Source organism: Manacus vitellinus, unplaced genomic scaffold (assembly GCF_001715985.3).
Source record: "Manacus vitellinus isolate BGI_N305 unplaced genomic scaffold, ASM171598v3 scaffold_7_pilon, whole genome shotgun sequence".
In the NCBI taxonomy this organism is placed as follows: Eukaryota; Metazoa; Chordata; class Aves; order Passeriformes; family Pipridae; genus Manacus; species Manacus vitellinus.
The window spans coordinates 5,936,188-5,961,114 of NW_021940813.1; the positions used below are offsets into that span (position 1 = coordinate 5,936,188).

Genomic DNA, 24,927 nt, shown 5'->3' on the forward strand with positions numbered 1-24,927 from the left:
GCGAGATGGCCCAGAGGGCAGGAGAGATGCGGGGCTGGCTTCTGTGAGCGAAAGGGATGAATGGTTCCGTATCTGACTCGATGTTGTCACAAAAGATCCCGAGTTTGGACTAGTTTTGATTATTTTTCCGTGTGGCGGCTTTCCTATACAGTGAGAAGCTGTTTGGGATCGAGAATCTTGTAATTCCCCTCCGCCCCCATCCCTTGAAGTCACTGGTCTTGGAAAGTTGGGGCTTCCTAAACCAAAACTGGTTGTTTGTCCAGAGTGGAGACGCCTGGGCTCCGACTCTCTCCATCAACCCGGGTTTGCTTGTGTGTGTCTTTCTCTAGCAGGTACCGATCTTCCCATCGTCTTTCATGCTCCTTTGCCTTCATGCCACACTCCCCGTTGTGATTTCTTGATGCTCATTCGCTCTTCACCTTTCTAGTTCTTTGTTATTTTTTTCATGTCATTTCACTATTGCTTGGAGTACTTCAAAAACAGGTTGTGAATGATAAAAACAAGCTGCCTGTTGAATATTTTTCAGCAAATTCTTTTGTAGTATGGTAATTGTTTTGGTTTTCATGGGCGGTTTTATTTACTTTATGCCTGATAGCAACTTCTGGAGCCCCAGTAGAAACACTGACAAATGCAGCCAGCCTCCCCCCACGTCGTTTTCATCCCCTTCCCTGTCCTCCACACACACACACACTTGCCTCGCTAAATCATCCATTTGGATGGCTGTGCTCTCTGGTTGGGTAAATCGTGCAGGGACAAGATGTTTATCTTGGGAAGGAAGACAAGGGACTGACTATATTCTAGATGTGTTCTGTTTTCCTCTCTCTTCTGACGTCTGTGTATAGGTCCTGGGAAATAACTGATTTCTACTTGAGTAGGAATTGCACAGGTTCCTTTACTGCTGGGCTTATTTTTTTTTCTGTCGTGTGCAGTAATATTTGAGGGTTTGAATGTTGTTTGGGATTTTGTTTTAAATCACATAACACCAAGATGTATTGTTAAGAAACGTCGGTTTCAATCAGTTACCAGGGCATCTACAAAAAGTTTGGAGTGCTTTCTTTTTCTCTCCTGGTATAAATGGAAATTTATGTAGGAATGTCAGCTTCTACGTGTCTCCTTAGCAACGTGAATCCTTTGCCCCTTCTCCCTGTCTCCTGAAATAGTATCCCCTTGATTGCAGAAAGACTTTTCAAATGGCTTGAATGAGAACCTGCTTCAAATCCCTCCCCCCCCGCCGACTCCGCACACACTTTATTGGGCTCCCCCCTCGATCCATCTCTCCCTGTCACGCATGCGTGTGTAGACACACATACGCACAAAAGTGGGACGTTAAGAAAAGCAGGACAGCTCATGGAACGGCATAAAAGGACAGTAATCTCTCGTGTTCCTCTACTGGTCACCTGTCTGTTTGTGGGAAGGTGGAAGATGAATGGGTGAGGACGGATAGGAATGAAACATAGTTTTGTTGGATGCTATGTGTTGAAAATCTGTCCTTTCCAGGTGCTTTCTACTGTCATGTGCCCAGACTCTTGCCTGTCCAGTTTTATTCAAGCTCCTTGAATGAGCTTTACCCATTTTTCTCAAATACTTTCCAGTCTAGTGGAGGCAGGTTTCAAAAGCTACTGGTGAAGAAGTGAATGATTGTTTTACTTGAGGTGACTGGAACAAGCCCTTCACTTTCCTCATGTTTGGCACACAATGCTGCATTCTGAGCAGACCTGAAATATGAGAAACTGCACCGTTCTCCCTTTGCCTTCTGCTGGTGTGTTGCAATGCCATTAAAGTCAGTAGGAGGACTCCCAGTAAGTTCACCAAGTTGGATTGGGCTCACATTTGAGACCATTTTGTGTGCTTGCTTTCATATTTTAAGTGCACCTTCCTCTTACATTGAGAATCTAGCAAGCAGTGTATTTTGGAGATAGTGGAGAGCTCCCACAGGGAAAAGCTCTTTTAGTTTGATACCGGTGCAGGCAGCTTTGCAGCTAGCTAGCTGTGAAAAGCAGTAATACACACAGGAAAAAAGGCATCTTCACCCATGGTTTTAAGAGATTTACTTCATCATCCCTTGAAGGAGAGCACCTCAAGTGGCATCATCAAGGGCAAGCTCCTGCTAGAAGCTGTTAAAGCATATTTGAGGTTTAATTAAAACCTTTTGTTGTAATTAGATGTAGGACCCCTGACTGCTGTCAAAAGGGCAACTTGGTAGTGGAGAGCAGAAGGAAATGTACAGAGCACAATTGCATTGGCTGTTATAGCCAGAAATAATCCCTCATTTTTCCGTGAGCATTGCTAGTGTTTGGAGTATGTATTCTCACATTCAGTCTTTCACTGTTCCAATGGCTTTTTTTATAACTTGCAAGCAATCTTTTTTTTTTTTTTTTTGTAATTGCAGGAGCTAGAAAGGTATTCTTGCATAACCCTTGTCGTCTTCTTCCCTGATGAAATTCTAAAATTCCTGCTATCAGCAGCTTCAGGAGCTGAAAAACTAGCAAAGTTGCCAATGTGGAAAGCTTTGTGATAAAATCTTGAGATCCAGAAATGCAGCTGTAAAGTTTCACCAGCTGTCTGGGCATAAAACTATTTTCTATGATCAAAGCTTAACTTGGCTAATGCACAAGTTGTCTTTAGGTCAGCTCTATTTTAAACTCATGTGTCTTTAAACAATTTTTTTTTTAGATCTTATTTGAAATGCATTGTATCTAATTCATGATGGTTCATTTACAGATTTATCAAGAGTTATGTTAGGAATATTTGTCTTTCAAAGCATTAAAATTGAATGCATCCCATTTACAACTTCTTGGTGTGTCTCTACCTGTACAGGTACTTGTCTTCTTCCTGCAGAATTAATAACAGTAAATTTGAATTTGTGCAATAGACTACAGCCATTATAGCTCTTTAAATCAAAAATACACATATATGATGTGGAAGAAATAAATGGCTCCATAGAATCTGATCTGCAGGTAAAGATTGTGTATTTTGACTTCAATACATTTATATGCTATTCATAGAAAACAGAGGCTCCTTTGCAGCATTTCAGTTTATTGTGAAAACAGCATATATAAAAATACATTTGAATGGTTTTGTACTGATTAACTATATTCATTCTGGTGAATGTGGGGGTAAATGGCTTTGTTACTTTACAACCTGTGTATTTCCTTATGCAACATTCAGTTTTCTTTAAGAATATTGTGCTCTTTTAGAACTGTCCATGAGCGTTTGAAAGACAAAACATTCTTGAGCAACAGGGTCTCCAAATGTGTTTAAACTTTGTGATGAACAAACCATGAAGGTAAGCTTAGCTTACAGCACAGTGCAGTAAACAACTTGAGTCTAGTTTTATGCTTGTAATTTTGTTCTGATTTGTTCTTAAAATAAAAATAGCATCAGAGGCTGTTCATTCGGTAGCACTTCAAGGGGCTTAACCTTAATTATACATTAGGTGCAGATATCTGAATTGACATGCCTGAATAGTCTTGGATGGTATCTCCTTGTTTGGAATTTAAGGAGTTGTTCCAAGGGGAAATTGCTAGCTCAAAAGCAGCTTCCTCATTAGAAGATCTGGATCATTGCTCAGATTTGATGTTGACATGTATTTGTAAAAAGCTCAGCAAGGCTGGTAGTTTGCTGTAAAATAACATAAGAAGAACTAATGTAATTTTACTAACCTGAAAAAAATGGCTCATACAATGTAAAGAGGAATGAATAAAACATTCCCTCTGGTTTTGAAAACTGTAGTCTGTAATTTTGTGTATTACTCTAATAATCATCCCCAACACTGTATCTGAAGGTGGATGTAAAATCAAAAGCCATACTACTTCAAACTTAGGTTCTAAGACTCTGATTAAGCTGACCTAACTTTGAAGTTGAGTGTAACTTGGAGATTGGCCCTGCTTTCCATGGGGAGCTTGACTAGATGACTTCCAGAGGTCCTTCCCAACCTAAATTATTCTGTGATTCTATGATGGCTGATACTCTGTTTATACCTGATTTCTACTTGGCTTCTTCAACTTGTGCAGAATGCCTTAAATTGGTTAACTATCCCTCACAGTAGCCCTTGATAGAATATTTTAAGGTCTGATCCCTCTTTTACAAATGGGCCAGTTTTTTTAGCCTTAGACTTCCCAAGGCCATGCTCTGTGGGTACAGCAGATCTGTCACTCCTCTTCCGCAGTCTGGACCTTTTAGTATGATGGAGCCTTCCACTTCAGCCACCCTTCTCCAACCAGCTGAGATGTGGTTAGAACACATCTGTGTTCTACAAACATGTTCTTCACATACATGAAGTTTGTATGAGTTTATCTGATCAGGTGAAGAGCACTAAACACCTTATCAGTGATAATACTCTTAAAGAAAAAAAAAAAAGACTCGTAGCTATAATGGGTTATTGTTACTGCTGTTGTTCATTACAGTTGTAAAATCAATAGTGATCCCACTGTGTCAAGATTTATTAAATAAGATGTTCCTTCTGTTAGGAATAATACAAGTAGTTTTAATATTTGATGAGATTTTTCTATTTAGAATTGCATAGAGTGATCTTGCCTCTCTTACTAATTTGTGGCCAAAGCTGACCACGTAAGATTCTAGGTAACAAGCAGGAGGAGGGGTAAAGTCCATCCAGCTGTATTTCTTTGTGTTTCACTTATTCCAGTTCTTTAATATGAAGGCCATCATTTTGATGGGAAGTACTCCTGAAACTCTTTTAAATGCTAATTGTTTTTCTTAAGGAACAATGGAATGAGTTTTGAAAATTGCAGAGGATTGCCAGTTTGCTTGAAGAACACTGGTAACTGTGGAAAATAATTACATTCCTGTTCAGTTGCAAAGCATGCTACTTCAGATTGCTAAAAAGTAGTAGCATATACAGAAGAGGTCAGAAAAGCTGGGCTTTTCATGAGAAGCTTGTATAACACATCTCCCACACTCCTTTCCTAATGACATAATTCTAAGATTTCCAGGTTTATGTGAAGTTCTTGGAGTTGTGGGTGTGTGCAGTTGTTTGGGGGTTTTTTTGTTATTTTTATTGAATGAATGAATAGCCAATAATTAAAATGGCATAGTAGCAAGCTAATCTCAGAAGAATGCCATATATCCAGTGGAGGAAATGCCTAAGTACGTGCTGTACTATTCTGTGAATGAATTATAGCTTACATGATTTTCTGTAATGCTGTGCTTGTCTTGAAGACCTTTGTTGGCAAAAGTGATATACAATGCATATTGCCTTTTAAATGATAAAATAAAGCTCTATATAATGGCACCACTTAATTCTTTACTTGAAGTTGTGCTGTATTTTAAAGATTTTACTCTGTGATTTTGGAAATAAAGGCAGGCCACAGCTCAGAGCACATGTACAATACACCCCACCCCTCTGCAAACTGTATATTTTTTGTATAAATAAGGAATGCAAGCTTTACTCTTCAAGAGAGATGTGTGTCCGTGGGCAGATGAGCAAGCACCTGCTATGTTTCAAACTGCTCATACATCTGTAACCCCCCGGGCACTGGACCATTTTGTTGTCTTGCAAAATCTGTTGCTTTTACACAGCAGTAAAGTTGCTTACCATATCTTTATTGCTTTTGTTGTACAGTCCAATCTCCTGTAGAGAGGGGAGATAAAACTTGGGGCGGTGCTGAAGCACACAGAAAGTTTTGAGTCCTGCAGCCTCAGAGCCACGTGTCTGATGAACATGGCAGCCGAGATGGGGACATCAGACAGGTTAATGTAGTCTGTATTTTATGCAAAGCTGCTGTAGGGACTACCCTGGGAAACGAACCATTTCTGCTTTGTGTGCTGCTCACTTCTCTGGGAAGCAGACTGTCCCCTGCACTCTCAGTGCCATCTTTGGGTGAATGGCACGGGGGACTCCGCTTTTCATTGCAAAGTGACTGAGTCTCCATAGGGGCTGCCTAATTAGTCCCCCAAACTATCAAGCATGCCCTTCCCAGGCTGAGGAGGGTAGTTGGCAGAGTACCTACTGCCTGGAGCATCCTGCTAGTAGCCTGTTATCTAGCGTGGAAAAGAGTCAACCTCTTCCCCTCTCATCACAGTTATCTTGTTGTGGAGAAGAGGAAATCCATAGGAGGAGTCCAAGCGAGAGGGGTGCAGCTCTGTGGATGGCTGCTAAGGACTTTTTCCCTCAAAGGTGAGAGAGCCCTGAGTCTGGGCTGCCTTACAGTAATGATCAGTATTGTACCTCAGTGGAAAGGTGCATGAACAGCAACAGAATGTGGGAAGGGACCAGTTAAGTAAGAGGCACTCAGAAGCAAGACTCAAATTTGGGTTCCCTCACATCTGTTTGCTCATGGACCTCATAAATCTCATGCTCGTCTTTTTCAGGCTTAGGTCTAGCAGACAGAAGAAGAGAGTAGTTGCAATCTACCCTAGCAGTTAAAAAATCCCTCTGGGAAATGGGAGCAGAGGTTTGAGTCCGAGCTGGAGCTGGGAAGCAAAGACCTTGCAGCTTCTGAGAAGCTCTCTAGCCTCTGGTATATGGCAGCCAAGGAGGGGTTTGCCTTTCCTCTTTCATTGGTTGGTTGCCATCGTTATCCATTAGCATTCTACATCTCTGTAAGACACAGGCATATCTGGGTCTGCCCCAGTTGGGTGTTTTTTGGATGTCTCTGTGCTTGTTCTCTTTTTCCTTGACTGATTCTAAGTGACTCTCCACTTGGCATCAGGAGCACTAAATCATCCTACAAGCATCTTGTACAGTAAATGGAAAATGACTGATGCCTTATGTGGAGCCTCTGAATTATCCTTAGAAGGCACTTAGGGATTTTGGCACCCAGAATAAAATGCTTAAATTTCTCTTCAAGTGTTGTCAATGTCCTTGTGATTTAGAGCTATGGGAAAGTCTTCCCGTTAAGCCCACGGGTGTTGTGTGAGACTCGGGTTATTGAGGACTTTGTCCCATGTGTTATGTGTGGATGAAGACTGATTTCTTTGGGAATAGCACAAGTAAATTTCCTGTCGAAACAGCAGAAAATGACACGTCTTCAAAAAGCTTATTTTTAACATATTTGTGACCTCACATAGCTATTTTATGTGTTCAAATTTATGGCTTTTAGAAGAAAGCCTTGGTGTGAAGTGTTTGAGTTCTCTCTTAAGGAAATGATGCATTCAGCCACAGCTGGCTATTTTCCATAGCTCTGGTAATGCTTTTGAGTGTCTGAGTATCCACATGCACAAGTAATTTTCATTCTTTAGAAAAAACCTTAATCTATAAAATAAAAAGACAAGGTAAAAGGCAGAGTATGTCCGTGCAGCAGCCAGCAGTAGTAAGTATAGTACACTAATCAACAACAAGCAGAAAATACTTGTGATTTTTGTGCAAAACTCCACTGTAGTAAGGTGTAGCTAGAGCAACTTATGGAGGATTGGTATGGATCTTGTCAGAAAGTGCTTCTCTCTGCAGTGTGCAGAAGTGTATGCTACAGAGTCTCAAAAGACTCTGCTTGCAGTGCTGGCTATACAAGAGCAGAGGAATACAGACCAAGTAACTTACGGACATGGGGCTTTCCAGCTTTAGCCAATATCCCTTTCATCCACAGCTGAATTCATCTGAGAATCTCCTTAAAAGCCATAATTATGGTTCAGGTGAGGCTCCAAAGGACTGACTTCTCTGTGGAGTAATTTGATGTGAGAACTTATGGCCACTGAAAGTTCTTATTTTACCTCAGCATTTCCACCAAATTCACGAACTTCCCCTTCCACTGAAGTTTGTGCATCTGATTGTGCTGAAGAAAGAGAAAATCTTACTGGTTGTGCAGTGCACTTTTAGAAACTGGATTCTACCTTTATGGTTTTATGTAATCACTGCACTTTTTAAGCTTCTGTTGGCTATTTGATGGCTAAGTTTGAATATGAAGCAATTAGGAATATCTCTAGCCATCTTCTTTATCTAAGTTGATTGTTATGATATTGAGTGGGTTATATTTAATTTCTTATGTGTGGGTGCCTCAACTTTCTCTGCTTGACACATTCTTTCAAATTCATTATTCTTTATATTAAGTGCTACATTACAATTTCTAAGCGTATTTATTGGCTGAGGGCAGGTACGTGAAAAGTAGAAGCTTTGCAATGAATCAGAAAAACTTCTGTGAATGTTGCATTTTGTTCCTTACCAAGGTTTTGCTTGATGCTAGAAGAAGGTCAGTCATTGCCTTCATCATGTAACAGCTGAATGTATTTTCTTACTTTAGCCTTTATGAGAAGGAGACTTGGTGGAGAGCCACTGTATGGAAGAAAGGAATATTTGATTGTTTCGTAAGAAGTTAATTCAGCTCACATGCACTGTCTGAGAGAGCCCTATACACAAATGTTTCACATGTTCCACAGTATATTTCTATGCCCACCACTTCTTTTAGTGTAGAATACCATGCAGATAAAATATTTAATTTTGGGGTACATTGCTGCAAACAGAACATCTGTGACAATGCTTGCTTTTTGCATTGCTCTTTCTCATGTTAAAGAAGGACCTAGTTATTAAAATAAGAATTTCAGAACTTTGATGAGTTTTCTTCTCCTTTTATGGCTTTTTTCTTATTTTATCCTAGTACTGAAGTATTATTTTGTCCAAGAAATGGAGCAAATAGAGCTACTCTTAATTAAAAATTACTGTACAGCTTAAAGCCTTAGGTCATTTCTTTTGAGAGAAAGAAGGGAGGAGAATCACATATTTCAGTGTGCAGTTGACACTGGGCTTCTGTATCACTGAGAAACAGGCCGAGTTTCCAAAGCTTTCCTTACAAAAAGGCCCTGACTGATGTATGAGCAATTAGCCCCCAAAACCATGATGATATTGTTTCAGTTTTTGGAGTTTTTTGTTTCTAACTGAAGATGGTAATTTTAATGAACACCGTACATGTTTTGGAAATATGTGTTAAGTACCTATGTTCATATTTATATATATATATATTTCCAAATATTGAAACCCACATCCCTAAACTAATAGGCAGATTGTTATAATTACAAATATGCAAACAGTGTCATCACTGTCAGAACTGCAGTATATATTTCTCATGGTTGTGATGCTTCTTAGGGATTTGCAGATCTAAAAATAGTATATATTAAGTGAGGCTTTTATTAAGAAATCTCTGGAGTTACTTAAAAACTGTCAAAAATGTTTTAATTCTAGTTGTTCAGATGGGATAGGCGGTATTATCAGTGTAATTCTTAAAATATTGCTAAAAAGATAGAACACTGAAAAAATCTGAAGTTATGCATTCTGTAGACTTTTCAGTCTGAACCAATAAAGCAACTTATTTGAGGCATGACTATGAGATTTTTTAAAAGTTTATTAACATTTGTGTGACTGAAATCTTACTAGTTCCTAATATTTTTCTGAGGTAGATGTGTAATGTAGAAAATCAGCAATGTACAGTGAAAAATACTGATGTGCACTCCAAGGTGACAAAAAATTTTAAACATGTGGTAGGCAGTATAGGAAAGTTTAGTCCTGTATTCTTTGTGCACTAGTGTCTGACCTTCACAATGTTCTTCAACCAAAGTCCCACTCACCTGCAGCTCAAGGCAAAGGCTGGTAGTGTTGTATGCTCCTCTGAAGGGAGGCTGGAGCTAAAATAAATAGGCAAGTTCAGGCACAACAGAACACAGCATTCACTACCTGATCCTCAGCTGGTAGTGTGAAACAGTAAAAGTCTCAGTTTTGTGCTACTGTCAGCATCACTGAGTAGGTTGCCTTACTCAAGAAATTAATTTTGTTTATCCAAGTAATTTCTTTTTTAGTTAGCAGTGTAGGTGTCTTCCAACACTCATTTGTCCTTCTACCTCCCACATCAGTACTATAGTAAGGTAGTTTGTTTATTTTTTAACCTTTATAAAATCCATATATGTCTATCTGTCCTGGAAGTCAAACTATATTTTAACCCCATGTTTATATTATCTTTGCCTAGGTTATTTTCAGTTGTTTGGTGATCTGACCAATGTGGTTTTGGAAAGTAATAGGATACTCAACGTTTTTTCCATTTAGCTGCTACTCCAGTGTTGCACACCTTCCCTTTGCATTAGACTTTGGCATCTGATCAATGCAAAGATAACATTTAGTATTTTATTATTTGCAGTGGCTGTCAAAAATCTTAGTTTCTGAATTCTCCCATCTGGCACTTTGATTTATTTAAACAATTTTGTATGGCTTTTAACTTTGGTGCAATATGGATTTATCTGTCTAGTCTTCGTATCTGTGTAATTTTCTAGTGCAAGGATTTCTTTCATATTGTTCCAAAGTGGTCAATTCTGTTTATTTATTTCTGTATTTTATATCTGTAATGCACTCTGATATTGGAAGAATCCTTTCTAAATCATCAGTACACTAACCATTTGGTGTTTCTGAACAATCATGTCAGCATTAAAAACAACTCTCCATAACATTTCTATCCAGTACTAAAATCATATTTTCATCCCAATAATAATAGTATAGCAGTGGGACACATAACAAAGACATTAGAGATTGCATGCTGACAGTAGGAGAATGAGAGATTGTTCCCAGCCTTGGGTTTTAGTCCAGTAAGAAAAGAAGGAGTAAAATAGCTTGGAAGGTTGAGTACTTAATAATTAAAGTATTAGTAAACAACATGCCTGGATTTCTGAAAAGAATGAAAATAAATGTGTGTACTTGCACAAACACACATTTAAAGTCACTTTCTTTCTAGCTCTTCTATTTACTTTCTTCTTTCAATCTCTTTCATCCTTTTTCATATAATATATGAAGGCTTTTTGGTGATAACTGCCAGCATTCCATTCCCAAACTCCACAACTTCACTGTCAGTGTCTTCAGCAGATTAGACTAATCTTGAAACTGGATGCACTGCTTTTTAAAACAGTGCTTTTTACTCTTCTCCAAAAGAGAATGTGCATTTTTGTTGTTGTTATTTTAGTAACCTTGAGATCTCTAAATTTATTTTGGAAATAATTAATCTTATTTTCTTTGAACTATATAATGCATTTGGACATTTTATCCTGAGTATCACATGGGTGCTAGTATTTTCAAAGTAATGAGATGCATAGGATCCATAGGTCCTTCTCCCACTAGCTGATTTTATGTCATCTTCCTTGAATTGGTAAATAGTAGTGATAAGTCCTTGATGCCTGTTATTGGATAGAGGCAAAGTCTTAGATATTCTCCTGCAAAAAAGAGACAGCACAAAGCCTGTGCCTTTCTAAAATCCCACAGAAGCTCTTAAGTTATATCTTGAATGTTGTATAGACCCATCATGGTCATCAGTTTACAAATGGATTTTGGTTTATGTGATTTAAGACTGCAAGAATGTTGTTTATAACCGCATCCATTATGTATGAGAATAACCAAAAAATGCACTGGACCAAATGTAGAAGTTGCTTTTGGGGGAAGAATTGACACTTGAGGATAACTGACATTTTAAAATGGGCTTGAGATTTGACTGGGTCTGCAACTAATGATTGTTACTGCCTTTATAAAGGCTTGACTTCCAGCTCTTTTTTAGTGTTGAATATTTTTTTAAAAATTCCTTTGAGCATCTCCTTCCTTTACCTCACTTTTATTATTCATATTAAGTGGCCTTGGTGCTTTCCAAATGACAGGTGTGTATGGTGAGGCTCCATGCATTTCTCTTGGTATGTCATCCTAATCAGCTCGAGCAGAGCTTTGACTTTCACTCTCTTTTGTGACAAAGTTAACAACAGACTGAAGGTCAGCTAACACACACTAGCTAATCCTTATCCAGCCTTGCTTTCTCATTCTAAATTGGATAAAAACCAGGGGACCAAATTATTCAGTTTTACTCAAGACAAAATCCCAGTGAGGCCAACTAAGCCTTGAGTGAGTGTGGGAGGTTGTGGCACTTTGCTTCTGAGTTACATCTGTTTATAAAGGTGATTCACTAATGAGGTGAAAAGAAATTCAAGGCACAGCTGTTTATTTACCTGAGCCTTGATGGAGCCTCTGTGTTCCTCATATTTTGCTGTTTCTGTCAGGTCTGTGGGCTTGTTTTGCTCAAATTAATTTTTTTTTCCTTTCTCTTTTTTTTTTTTTTCCCTAGACTGGCAGATAGCTACTCTGGCTTTGCTGTTGGGTGGTGCTGCCATTATTCTCATAGCTTTCCTGGTTGGGTTGATCTCGATCTGCGTGGGATCTCGGAGGCGGTTCTACAGACCAGTTGCAGTCATGCTCTTTGCTGCAGGTGAGCACTGGCACCACTAAAATGGTTTCATGAGAGCAGCTTCTCTTTTGTGAAGAAAACATGCCTTGTTCTGCATACTGATTCAGAGATGTTTGGTTTACTTCTGTGTTAACTCCGGTGAGATTTTGCAGGATATAGGTTCTCCAGAGCATAAATCACTTTTGCAGTTGCACTATTATTAGTTCATAAACAATTATTTATTTGCATTGTATTTATTGTATTATGAATTTCATGCAGCAGGGGAAACTACAGAGGATAAGTCTCAAAATACCCTTTTTAATCTGTGATTTTGTTCTGTTTGGTGTCCCCGTTTTTATTCTTCATGCAAAGCCACTTTTATCTTAATGTTTTTTCTTTTACAATTTTAAAATAGGCATATTAATGCCCAAAGATGAACCCTGGAAGCTCTAAATAGGATTATCTTGCAAGGTGTTTATATATGCCCCTGTGCCATAAGGAATTAATTTCATAGTGTCATCTTGCTTACTTAGTGATTAATTTAACAGGCTGTCACAGTGTAGTCCCTGCTTGGTTTAAAAAACATGAAAATGGAACAGTTTATATAAACTATCGCAAAATCTTAAGGGAGACCTGTGAATCTGAATTTCCTGTAAGACTGGTCCAGTGAGGTATAATTACAATATCAAATCATCTCCTTTTGTGCCTTTTGGTGTTCTGGGGCTTCATCAGCAAGGATGTCTCAGATTCTCCTGAGATTCACCAAGCATGGTCTGCCTTCATCCTGTCACTCATATCTGCATTGGAGCCAGCAGCTTAAGCCCCTTCTGATAGCCCATAATGAAGAGGATGACAGAACCTAGTCTTGGGGATGTATTAAAAAAAGCCACTTACAAGGATATGAAAGGATAAGAGCACAGAACTGCAGGGTGTTTGGGATGAAGCAGAGCTCCGGGGAAGGCTCCTGCTGCCCCCTGGTGTTAACCTTACCTTGATGGAGCCGCTGAATCCTTCAAGATGCACTTTTATGTGCTGAAGAGATATTTGTAGATTACATTTCCTTTTCGGAAATGAAAGCAACCTTGGATTAGATTCCCTCGATGGAAGTGGTCTGATTCTGTTCTATGTGTCACATTGGTTTGGTTGAATGAGTAAAGTACTGGTACCATTGTTTTAAAATTTAGTGTTAATTCTGAGATTTTAAAGCATGCTGGGCAGTTAACCTTGAAGAAAATGGCATTATTCAGTTTCTGTAGTGGTTTCTGTAGTGGTTTCGTATTTGGCTTTTGACTTTATTTCTCATAACATTGTGTAGTAACTTGGTAATTGTTCAACCATACACTGCCTGTCTTCCAACTTGCTCATTTAGTATGTAGTTAAGTTTGTACTAAGAAAAAAAAAACAACTTTCCCTAAGAAAAGATTTCCCCAAATTCTACTGTTTGTCTTAAAGTTTAATCTGTTCTCCTCTGCATAAAATTAGTTCTAGTCTTTACTACAAAAGGTTGGTGGTAGGGGGGGTTTAGTGCTTTGTTGCGTCTAAGAGGAAAATGTATTGGTCGTTTAGCCCAAATATTCTATATGACTCTGGTTAGGAGTCTACCAGCTGCCTCTGGAAAAATGACATAGTATGAATTGCCCAGAGACATTGAATGATCTGTGTGGGTGTCAGGTAGAAAATGTCTCTGAGTGGAAGAAAGGACAAAATGGAAAAGTGTGCTTTAGAGTCCAAACAGTTGGCTCCGGGATATTTTTTTCCTTCAAGGTTTGATTTTTTTTTTTTCCCCTCAGTTTCAGATTTCAGTTAGCAACTCTGTAGGTGAGGGAGAAGATTGACTGACTAGAACTGGAAGAGATGAGAAAGCAAATGGACAAAAAAACCCCTCAACCTAGACACTTCAGAATAAGCCAGCAAGTAATGAAGAGTTGCGAATGTATTTTCACAGAACTGTCAGTATGTATTTTAATGGTGAGAGGAACAGGAATACCTCAGGTAATGGAAAAATGTGGCATGCACAGAGAGGCAGTTGCAGGACGTTCTGGAGCCACCTTGGCTCAGACTGCTCTTTGGTCTAGTAGAAGTCACTAGCTTACGTACTTGCTGGGATATCTTAGTGCTCATGAACCAGACTGGCTCTGAAAACTGCATCCTCAAAGCACCATTTCACAAACATGTCAGTATAGGAGTTTCATGATGCACTTACCAGATAACTAAGCGCTAACCGAGTCTTAATTTTGGGTCAGAAAGAGAAAGTCTACCTGTTGGAAGTCTATAACAGGAAAAAAAAGTTTGCCTTCTGGTGCTTAACAAATGTAGCAATGTTTGGGAGAATAACCTGTTCAGGTTAGTAAGCTTTTAACACATTTCACAAGATGGTTTTATATGCAAACTAGGGAAACAGTGGCTAAGGGAAAGTATTACAGGTGACAGAGTAATAAAAAATGGTGGCAGATAATATTTGGAGAATATTTACAGGATATAGTTTTTAATTCTGACAGAGAGTCAGAGCACAGTCCAGCTGGATTGAATCCTGAGTTCTGTGGTATTACCTATTGTCATAATGATGTGGAAGATAGAATAAAAGTTTATTTTTTCAAATTTTACAGTGAAGCTAGAAAAAGTTGCAGATATATTTGAAGACAGAATTTGATTTTGAGAAGTTGATCAAATGGTCTGAAAGAGTAGGACTGACTTAAGTAGGATATAGTGCAAGTTGCTACAGGGCAGCAAAAAGAGTCATAGTATCAAAGAAATACTATTGTGAAAAATACTCTGTAGGTCATGTAGTCCAATCTCCTTGTTGAGGCAGAACAGTCACTAACAGCGACAGAATTGTCTGGACCAGTTTTGAAAAAATTCAAGCATGAAGATTACACAGCCTTTCCAAGCATGTTCTCCTTGACCCATACTACCCTCCTTATGATTTTTTTTTTTTGGCTGATGTCCATCCAGAATCTCTGAAACTGAGATTTGTGTCCATTTTCATTATTGCCAGGTTGCTTGATAATAAAGAAGACAGATTTTTTTTTCTGTCACTGCTGCAGCTACATTTTCTGGTAATCTTTGAAAGTGCAACACCTAATAGTTATTAAAGAAGTGCTTTACTCATGTGAAATTATCAGGAGGAATGACAGGAATGGTGTAGAGAACAGAAGTGCAGAACTTACGAGCCAGAACCACCACTTTCATAATTACAGATCAATTAGAAAACCGCACCATAAGAGTGTGTGTGGGGGGGGGGATTGATATCAAAAGTGTTATAGTCAAACATTTGAACAAGGAAAAAAAAGATGACTGAAATTATATTTTCCTAGTTTTAAAGCATTTGTTTAGACTTCTGCATGTTTAGTGCAGTGAGAACATATAATTGCTTATATTTCATGTAAATGGAATAAAACTAGTATTCCTGTTCCCATATTGCAAGCATCATAGTGCTAGTCATAAAAATGGGTCTATATTTGAAGTGAGCAATCCAGTTTGAGATGATTAGCCTTTCTCGAATAGCATTCGAGTAGCAGATTTTTTAAGATTTCCTTTGCAACCCGTTGTTTCTACGGAAAAAGACTAGTGCTTCTGAAGAGAGTTTGTACACTCTTCCCTAAAGCAGGCCAACATAGCATGGAGTTCCTTTAAATTCTTTAGAAGCAGGTCAGTAGTTGCAGGCGTTGGTTTCAACATCTTTTTGGGTCATACTGGTCATTTCTCATAACTTCACTGCCTGTTGTTTCTTGCTTACACAGCTCCCTTCCTGCTCTACAGGGAAAAACAATGACAGAAGGCAAAATTAGTGCAAAGTGATGACAGTGCTCTGTAGTGTGGCTGTCCCACCAGCCAATTGCTGCCAGCACTTCCTTTGAGTTTTGCAATGGTGTAGCTGGACCAGTAGTAGCAAAAGCAGGAACTATAAAAATGTCAAAAACCCCTTTTGTGAGTGTTGCTGCTTTAGCAGCATGTTCCTCTTCCAAGAGAATCACTTTTTTGTTGTGTTTTGACAAGTCCAATCTGTAGATTGAAGTTAAGCATACTTCATATGTTACGCTGGGGAAGGTGGAGAGTTGCCTTGGTTTGCACTTGACACAGACACAGACGGAGCAGTTTCTGTATTGACTCAGCAGAGATACTGCATCCCAGTTCAGGAAGTCACTAAAAAAAGTTGTTTGTTTCCATACATCTTTGGAAATCCTTATTGACTTTGAATGGTCTTAAAGATGTGTTGAAAGCTGAGCATATGTTGAGGTGCTTTTGGGTATAGTGATGCTGTCATTATACAGAATTGGAATGCATAATCTTTTCATACGAGTAGTTGCTTTCTCTAGTGTATCCTGGCAAAGTTTCTCCAGTGTTGCGCAGTATTTTGCTAGCTGACAGACAAAAAAATTATATTAAAATGGAATAACATAAAGTAATACTTCAATAACTGTAGAATTAAAAAAAAATCCTGTGGATTTTGGTATCCCCATCAGAAAATCCACTAAGCAAACATTATTCAGGTTGTTGGTCTCGAGTAAGAGTCCAAAGATTAGTCTGTAGGCTAAGACGGGGAGAGCTCGAATTTCCAATGAGTTTTTTATGAAGTGTTATAGAGGGTCTAATGAACATGGGAAATCATCTCCCCATACGAGTCCTGTCCATAGGACAGGTGAGCTTCAGTCTCCAGGGCTAATGAAAGGAGCCAGTTTGACAACACTGAAGATGCATGTGGGAGTGAGAAGGCAAATGAGAGATTTTGAGTGTGCAAGGTGTTCGAGCAGTGGGAGAATATAATTACTGCTTTTTTATTTTCCTGTAATTTCTCAGTGTAATTTCAGAACAGTTTCTGTGGTCCAAAGTAGTCTTCCTCCCTTTTATCCACTGGCATTTTATATTGGCACTGGCTTTGTAACACTCCTCAAGTTGCATCTGTTCCTCTTACAACACCTAATAAACTGTAAAAAATGATCTAGGAAATGTTAAAGAAAGTAGTCATTATGGCATTATATGGCATACCACTGAACTTTGTCATCAGAGCATGCATCAGGCCTGCAAGTACTTTAAGCACATGCTTAGTCGTGTGTGTATTCCCGGCCTGGCTGTAGACAGGGCCTGGGGTGTTTTGCAGGGATGGTTATGTGCTGAAGTCTTTAAAATTGCTACTGTTAAATGATGGAAGGGAGCACTGTGATGGGACATATCATGTATTTGAGGGGTAAAAGGGATGATTCCTGTGATGTTTGATCTTTTGTGGGTGGCAGAACAAGAGGCCTGAAGAATCACTACATCTTACAGCTTGTTCTTGTCTTCAGAACCAGTGTGGCTTTCACCTACTCACCTTGTAAACTGTTGTCCCAATATTCTGTTAACAGTGAGTCGGAATTTAAAAGAGAATGGATGCCCGTGAAAATGAGATAATCTTATGAAAATCAAGGTTCTTCGTCTTTGTATTTTTCAAGTTACTGTATGTGGGGTTTTTTAACGTAGCACAATAATTAACAGCTTTGCTGAATTCCCCTGCAAACGTGTGGATCAGGCTGCAGCAGATCTGGCCTCTGAGACAGTGCTGTAGGAAGTAATGATTTTGAAGGTTTTTTATTGCCTTGGATTTTATCTATTTTATTAGCTTTTTTTCATCACAAAACATTTCTGACCCACCCCCTAAATCTGTAATATAAGGCAGTGTTTTGCCAGTTTGAAGTTTAGTGACTGATCAAACTTTATAGATTCCTTGGTATTCTGTGTGACAACATCCTTAATTCTGATTATACTATACAGTAATGCATATGAAATATGTAATTCAGTGAATGTCTACTGAGCATAAATATGTATCACCTACTACAGTGAATTATTTCTAGGCTAAGTAAATTATTTGATTCTCAGCTATATTTCTTAATATTCGTTTATTCTTGTGTCTCGTTTTGACTTATTTATAATGGCAATAGAACAAGTTTTGCTATTATGGAAAGAATAATGACTGCAAACTAAAACAGAGAGACAGAAAGGAATACAGACAATATTCCTTTTGCTGTTTATTTTGTGGACATTTGAAGGATTGTCATTTTACCATAGCAGTAACATTTGTTCATCAACGAGGGAATATGGAAAAGCTGCTGTGTTGCCTGTGAGCGAAAGGAAGGTAATTCAAAAAGAACAGTACTTCCAAGCTAAAAACTCACCAGGAGCATTTTATATGTTAATTTCAGATATGTCATGTTTTCCTTGTTTTAGGGAAACACATTAAGGCTTCTTTTGACATTTGTATTATTTTTTCTCTTCCAGTTGTTCTCCAGGTCTGCAGCTTAGTCCTTTACCCGATCAAGTTCATCGAAACGGTCAGCTTGAAAATATACCATGAGTTCAACTGGGGCTATGGCCTGGCATGGGGTGCAACTATATTTTCATTTGGGGGTGCCATTCTTTATTGCCTGAACCCTAAGAACTATGAAGACTATTACTAGAATCATTTAATGAGAAGAAAAATAATAAAAAAAAAGGATTACCCCATCTTTTCTAGCTCACAGTTTTTTTAGAACACTCGTGGAGCACCAAACAGTCTGCTCTGTTGATAAAATAGCCTTTGCCTTTTGGGTGTGAACACTGTAACCAGCTTTTACAACCATTTAAAAGAACTGCAAACACTAGGATTACTGATCTTACGCAGGCAGATGCTGCGAGCTGCTGATACGTAAGCTTCATTTTTCCTGACAACAAGCAAAAGGATCTACGTGACACAGCGTTCATTGTGAGAAAACTAGTTGGAATGAGAATGCAATGCCAGCATCTGCCATTGCCTTCAGGGGAGCAGCTGGTATAGGCTCCATTTAGAAGTTTCCCTGTATCATAGAGGATTCAGAGGTCTGATAAGCAGGCAGTGGCATCTTGTACAATAGGCTGTGTTGGTCCCTTGTTACTTGCTCGAAAACACTCTTAAGAAATTAGTTTGCAAGTGACTGTGTTGAGGGAAGTGAATGTAACTGGTTAATGACTTGTCTAATATCTGCATTCAACAGTCTTCTGGGAGAATAATAAAAAAAAAAAAGGAAAACCCAAACAAGCCACCAACCCGCACAGGATTTCATGAATTCGACATCACCGTGCCAGCTGTAGCAGATTGTTGAAGGAAGTCCAAACCAGACTTCTGACTGTGTAGTTGGAAGTTGTCTCAGCTCTTGAGTATTTTGCTGGAGGGGTGGAGGTAAGGGGGAGTAGGAAAAGACCTGGTCTGTCCCTCAGGCATCTGAAAGGTATGAATGAATTGCAGTTGTCCTAAGCAACCATTTAACTTCCAAACATTGTCATGAAAAGAATGCATATGGAACAAGTTCAGTTATATTTTTGAAAGGTATTTGTTAGTATAAATGAATATATATAATGCAGATATTTATGCAGAGGGAGAGAGACAATTTGTCTTAAAATTATAATATGAGCTGTGATGCAGTGGTTAAAATACTAACATTGTACACATTCTGGAAAGTCTTGGATTGATACCCCCAATTTTGGTTGGTGTTACAAAATAAACATAAAATGGTTTGTCTTCTGTATATGCCCTTGTACAGACTCTGTGTTATGGGAAATGCTTAAAAGTTCACATCAAGTTAAGGTAGAACCGGACAAAAAAAAACTTCTTGCTATTCCATGTGTAATTTAATACTTACTAAAAATTCTTTTCTAAGCCTGTTGCCAATACAAAAACTGCCATTTTTTAAAAGTCTAGTTAGGTTCTGAATGTCTCTGATCATCAAGAATACAGCCGAGAATCCATCATGTCCATATGAAAACATTAGCACTTCAGGAGGTAATCTCTTGTTTTTAAAAGCTGAATTTATAATGGACTGTCTGATGATTATGTACATCCGATTATTCCTTGCTTAGTATGTTTCCCACTTAAAACATCCAGAGACTGTACTCATGAAATGAAATAGAAGATAAAGTTGGGAGAACTTTCACATATATTTAATCTGCATCACTTTTATTTTTGTTTACAATTTGCTTATTTGGATATTTTCAATTAATTATGAGCATATTTTTATACAATTGTAATCTTCAGAAATAACTATTTTTTTTAATGGAGAAAATTAAAATATATTCTATGTGGACCTCTGCACAAGCAGATATGCTGGGGCTGCACATCCACCTCTGCACAAATGGTTTTGCTGGTTCCATGGAAAAGACTCCTGGATTCCTGGATGTTAAGATCGCATCGATAGTGTTCATGCTATGCCACCATTTACAGGGCACTGAGGTTCTGCAGTGACTGTGGGACCACAGGGCTGCCTTTAGGAGGTTGTTGTGTGAGTATTGCTGACGTATGAAGAAGGTTTATAAAACTCTGGGGCTCTCTGGAGTTCGGTCTTTTACTACCGTGGCAGCATATTCCATATCGGCAGTCTTTGCAGGACCAGTGGTGATTAATTAGATTAGATGGAGCAAAATGATAGCTTGACATGGAAGGGATTGTGTGGCAATGCCTGGAGAACAAAAAGGAGAAGAAAAATTATGTCCAGTTGTTTCACAGGCACCAGAGAGCGTTTGTAACTCTGCTTTTTTTCCTGAGACTGACTTAAGGCAGATATTCAGTATATAGTTAACTCTGTATCTTGCTGAACAGCTGTGTAGTTCTGCTTTTATTTAGCAGCATGGAGAACATTGTAGTTTGGCATGGGAATTAGGTTAGCGTAGAGAAGCCCACTGTGAGAAGACGTCTGTACCTTTCTAAGAGGATGGTGTTTTGGTGCTGACAATGAGTGGCACTTGGTCTGTGCTGACAAGAAGGTACAATGCTGAACCCATATCTTATCCACTAATTTATCAAATTATTTTTCTGTATGTAGAGTTTGAGTGAAAGCAACTGTCAGGCCTAAGGCAAATGCAAATGAACGGCATGTGCTCTGCAAGTCACCGGCTGTTAATGTGAAAGGTGTTCAGGCAAAACAATTTACAAACATGAATGCCTAAAGACAAAGTTCTTTATTCTTATTTGAGTCAGAAGTTTGATTTTTCAGTTTCAACATGTGCTTTTCCTCTTGAAGATGGTGCAATCTATCAGGACACACCTCTCAGACTCCTCAAGCCCTTTGTGTTTGGGCATCTAGTAAGTGGACATAGGTACCTACCTTTAGCTTAGGTTCCTACTGCAGTGGCTTTATTTCCCCTTTACCATTGCAAATTTCAGCAAGCATTCTGTTTCTCAGCACTGAACTAAAAGCAAATACAACTTTATGCTGATTTTTTTATTTTAGCCACAAAAATGATGCATATCTGTGTCTTGAGTGTACGTATGACAAATTAATAATTTTGTATGTTGTGCTTGTCATGTCACCATTATTTCAGTTGTTGGACTTTATCTCACTGGCAAAATGATTCTCTCCCACAACAAATCCATTTTTTTTCTTCCAAATATATATGAATAAATATATATATAGCAAATTTGCAAGCAGGGCTAGTTATTTGTATTTTTTAAGCTTAAAGTATACCGTCCGGTGCTGACAAATACCTGGCACCTCTTCTGGATTTCTTGCACAACTTCGTTTAGCTTTTGTAAATTTTAAAAACAAATATAGAGAGACCTATGTGTTTGAAATATAAATGATATATATGGATTAGCATGTAACTGTATATTATTAAACATGCAATGAACTGACTGGCAAGTGAAGTCTAATCTTATGGCTAGCAATGTAATTTATTCAGACTGTATTTTTGTACAGCGCAGTGCACACTAACCTATTGCCTCTGTGTCCTCTATAATGCCTAAAACTGTGCCTAGAAATGTCATTTATGTCTTTCAAGGAAAAAGAAAATTACTAAATGCTTCATGTTGTTGATAGTATTGGTTTTTCTGATGTTGTTCTTTATTTATTTTTGAGAAGTGTATGGTATGTTTATTAAATGAATCCATCACAATACGGTTCGTTTTAAATGGTCATTGTTAGCAGGGAAAGATGGATGTTTTTCTATCTGAACTTTTAAGTTTGCAGTTTTATTACCATTTCTGCATTTCACGATTTTTGTAGCTTACATGAAGTTTTATGTGAAAAAGTAACTGAAATAAAAAAAAAAAAAATTGTTACACTAACAAAATGTGCCTGTTTTGCTCTGAGTAGTTTGGTTTCCTGTTGGGCAGGCTGAGAAGGAACAGTCTTCTTAGGCTAATGAATATGCCTGGTATTCAGTTTTTCCATGCTAAAGGAGTCTTATCAAAATACACAGTGGGGAGAGAGGGAGAGATGGAGGGGTTTCACTGGCAAGATCCTGCATCTCACCTGGCCATACAGCAGTAGCACAGAGCAGGTTTCTGAGTGTCACAGAGCCCATACTGCCTTTATAAAAATGTAAGTATTGTAATATCAGAAACCCATGTTTTTAATGTAAAAACCAAGACTATGTGTTGAAATGGGCCTTTATACTGAGCACCTTGTTCCAGTGGGGGAATGTATTAATTTTATACAGGTTTCTTTTTCACATTTCCAATAATTAGTACTTTTTTTTCTATTTTGATTCTGAAACCTGGGTTACTTTTCATCCTGAAAAAAAAACCAAACCTAGAAAAACAGGTGCTATTTTTGAATCAGAAATGTGGTGTTTCAAAAATGGAAAAGCATGTTTAAAATACTAAAGACATGATACTGTGTTTTTTCTACTGTTGGGTAATGCACTGTCATCCCCTGCATGGCTGGATACCTCTCAAGTAGGCAGGCAGCAGCCTGAGGCTGCCAGCAGAAAGCAATAGGAGAAGGGGAGGCAAAATCCTTGGTTGGCTTCAGTGGACTATTGCAGTGAGCAAGTGCTGAGCGAATACAGGCACAAGGGTGGGGTACACAGAGTGGAAATCAAGTGATGGAAAAGGAATTCAGAGCAGGAAGCAAGCATGATGGGCGTGGACAAGGATGGGAGGTGTCTGAAACTTTGTTTTCTTTTGAAATGTAAGTGAACTGAGGGAGGGTGTTCATAGGGAACTATGAATCCACAGTCACTGGGAGTGAGGGAGCAAGCTGGAGGTGATGGAAGGCTTGTTTCTTGACATCTGCATCAAATTCTTGTAGTTGTGGCTTTAGAGTGAACAGTGCCCAAGGGTTTGACCTTGCCTTAATGCCCGGATTTATCTGTGTTCCTACATGTTGGCACAAGGGGGGCCCACTGGCTTCAGGGGAAGAAATGAAGCATAGGGTGAGGGTGCCTTGCTCAAACCTTGTCTATCCAAACATACTGAATGATAGGAACGCTGGCTGGACAAGCCCTGGCAAACCCTCCGGGCACCAAAGATGCCTCAGCAATCTTGGCAGTCTTGAGTGGCATCTTACAATGTGTTTGGCATCCACCACAAAAGGAAGTCTGCACTCTGCTGCTGAACCAGATGAAGTGTTTCTGGATGCATGGCATGTTGTAAACAAGAGGAAAATGTGTGAAAGATGGTGTACAAGCCCAAGTTTGCTGCTGCTGAAATGCAGTTTGAACAGGAGCAAGCCTCAGAGCACTGGATGGAAGCAAATGGTTTGAGGTCTGCAAGTGATGAAAACTCCAGTGTACAAACTTGGGCAAATATAGCCAAAGTAAGACTTTTTAGGACTTTACAAAGTCTTGTTAAGTTGATATTTTGGGGTTTTTGTCTGTGGAGAAGAGTTGCTTGTTTCTGTACCTTTCTGTTGTTTTAGTGACTTCTTGGCACTCTCTTCATTGGAAGCAGTGGGCTTTTCTATCAGACAATAGGTTTGTAGAGGACTTTAAATCTTCTAGGCATCTAGAAAGCTGAGTGTTTGTCTGGAATTTGATGCAACAAGCACTGCAACCTACAGAAAGGCTGAGTTTTGTGATTTTTTTCTTTTGTTCAGTTAATACTTACACCAAGTTCTTTAAATTGTGAGGAGAAACACTGGATGCAGACAACTAGAACAACAGTAGTTCAGTGTTTCATTAAGAGCATGGTTTGTACATAATTCCCCCACAACAAACCAAAGGGTTCTGCAATCCAGTAGGCCATTGCCCGCTCTTAGAGCGACTGGTTTGATCATCATATAGAAAGCTCATCATTTCTATGAGGAATATATACATTGAAAGTGAGTGAAATACCAGTATTCAACTAAGTACAGAACTGTAATAACAGAATCACAAAAGCTATTACTTATTTTGCTCCTGCCTGCCTTTCTCACTCCATTTTCGTTTTTTTTCAGACCCATATCATACTATTTCAGAATTACACAGAATCACAGAATGGGTCAGGTTGGAAAGGATCACAGTGGATCATCTCATCCAACCTACCTGCTCAAGCAGGGTCATCCCAGAGCACATTCCCCACAGGATAGCGTCCAGATGGTTCTGGAATATCTCCAGTGAGGGAAACTCCACAGCCTCTCTGGGCAACCTGTTTTAGTGCTTGGTCACTGCAGAACAAAGAAGTTCTTCCTCATTTTCCAGTGGAACTTCCTGGGCATCAGTTTCTGCCCATTGCCTCTTGTCCTGTTGCTTGGCATCATCAAGCAGAGCCTGGTCCATGTTCTGACAACCCCCTTCAAATGCTTGTATATGACCTCTCAGTGTCTCTTCTCGAGGCTGAACAGGCCCAGCTCCCTCAGCCTTTTCTCATAAGAGAGATGCTCCAGTCCCTTAATAATCTTTGTCACCCTCCAATGGACCTGCTCCTGGAGCTCCATGTCCCTCTTGTACTGAGGAGCCCAGAACTGGACACAGCACTCCAGATGTGTCCTGACAATAGTGAGTTATAAGCTGATACGTAAATGAATGAATATATTAGGCCTGCCACTGCAAGAAAATATCTAAATGGACACAGACAGCAGGTGTTAATGGTGGACAGGATCCAGGGACATGTTCTTGA

At 38.9% G+C, this 24,927-nt stretch overlaps 1 protein-coding gene across 1 annotated transcript in view; it reads left to right on the forward strand.

Annotated features, from left to right (window-relative positions):
- The window catches only part of TMEM47 (transmembrane protein 47), a 52,301-nt gene extending 30,131 nt beyond the window's left edge, over positions 1–22,170 (forward strand). The window contains exons 3-5 of the mRNA XM_029964749.1: positions 264–332; positions 12,030–12,170; positions 18,381–22,170. Coding sequence (XP_029820609.1) covers positions 264–332; positions 12,030–12,170; positions 18,381–18,559 — 389 coding nt within the window. The 3' untranslated portion in view covers positions 18,560–22,170. The remainder of the gene's footprint in view (positions 1–263; positions 333–12,029; positions 12,171–18,380) is intronic.
- The last annotated feature ends 2,757 nt before the right edge of the window (positions 22,171–24,927 follow it).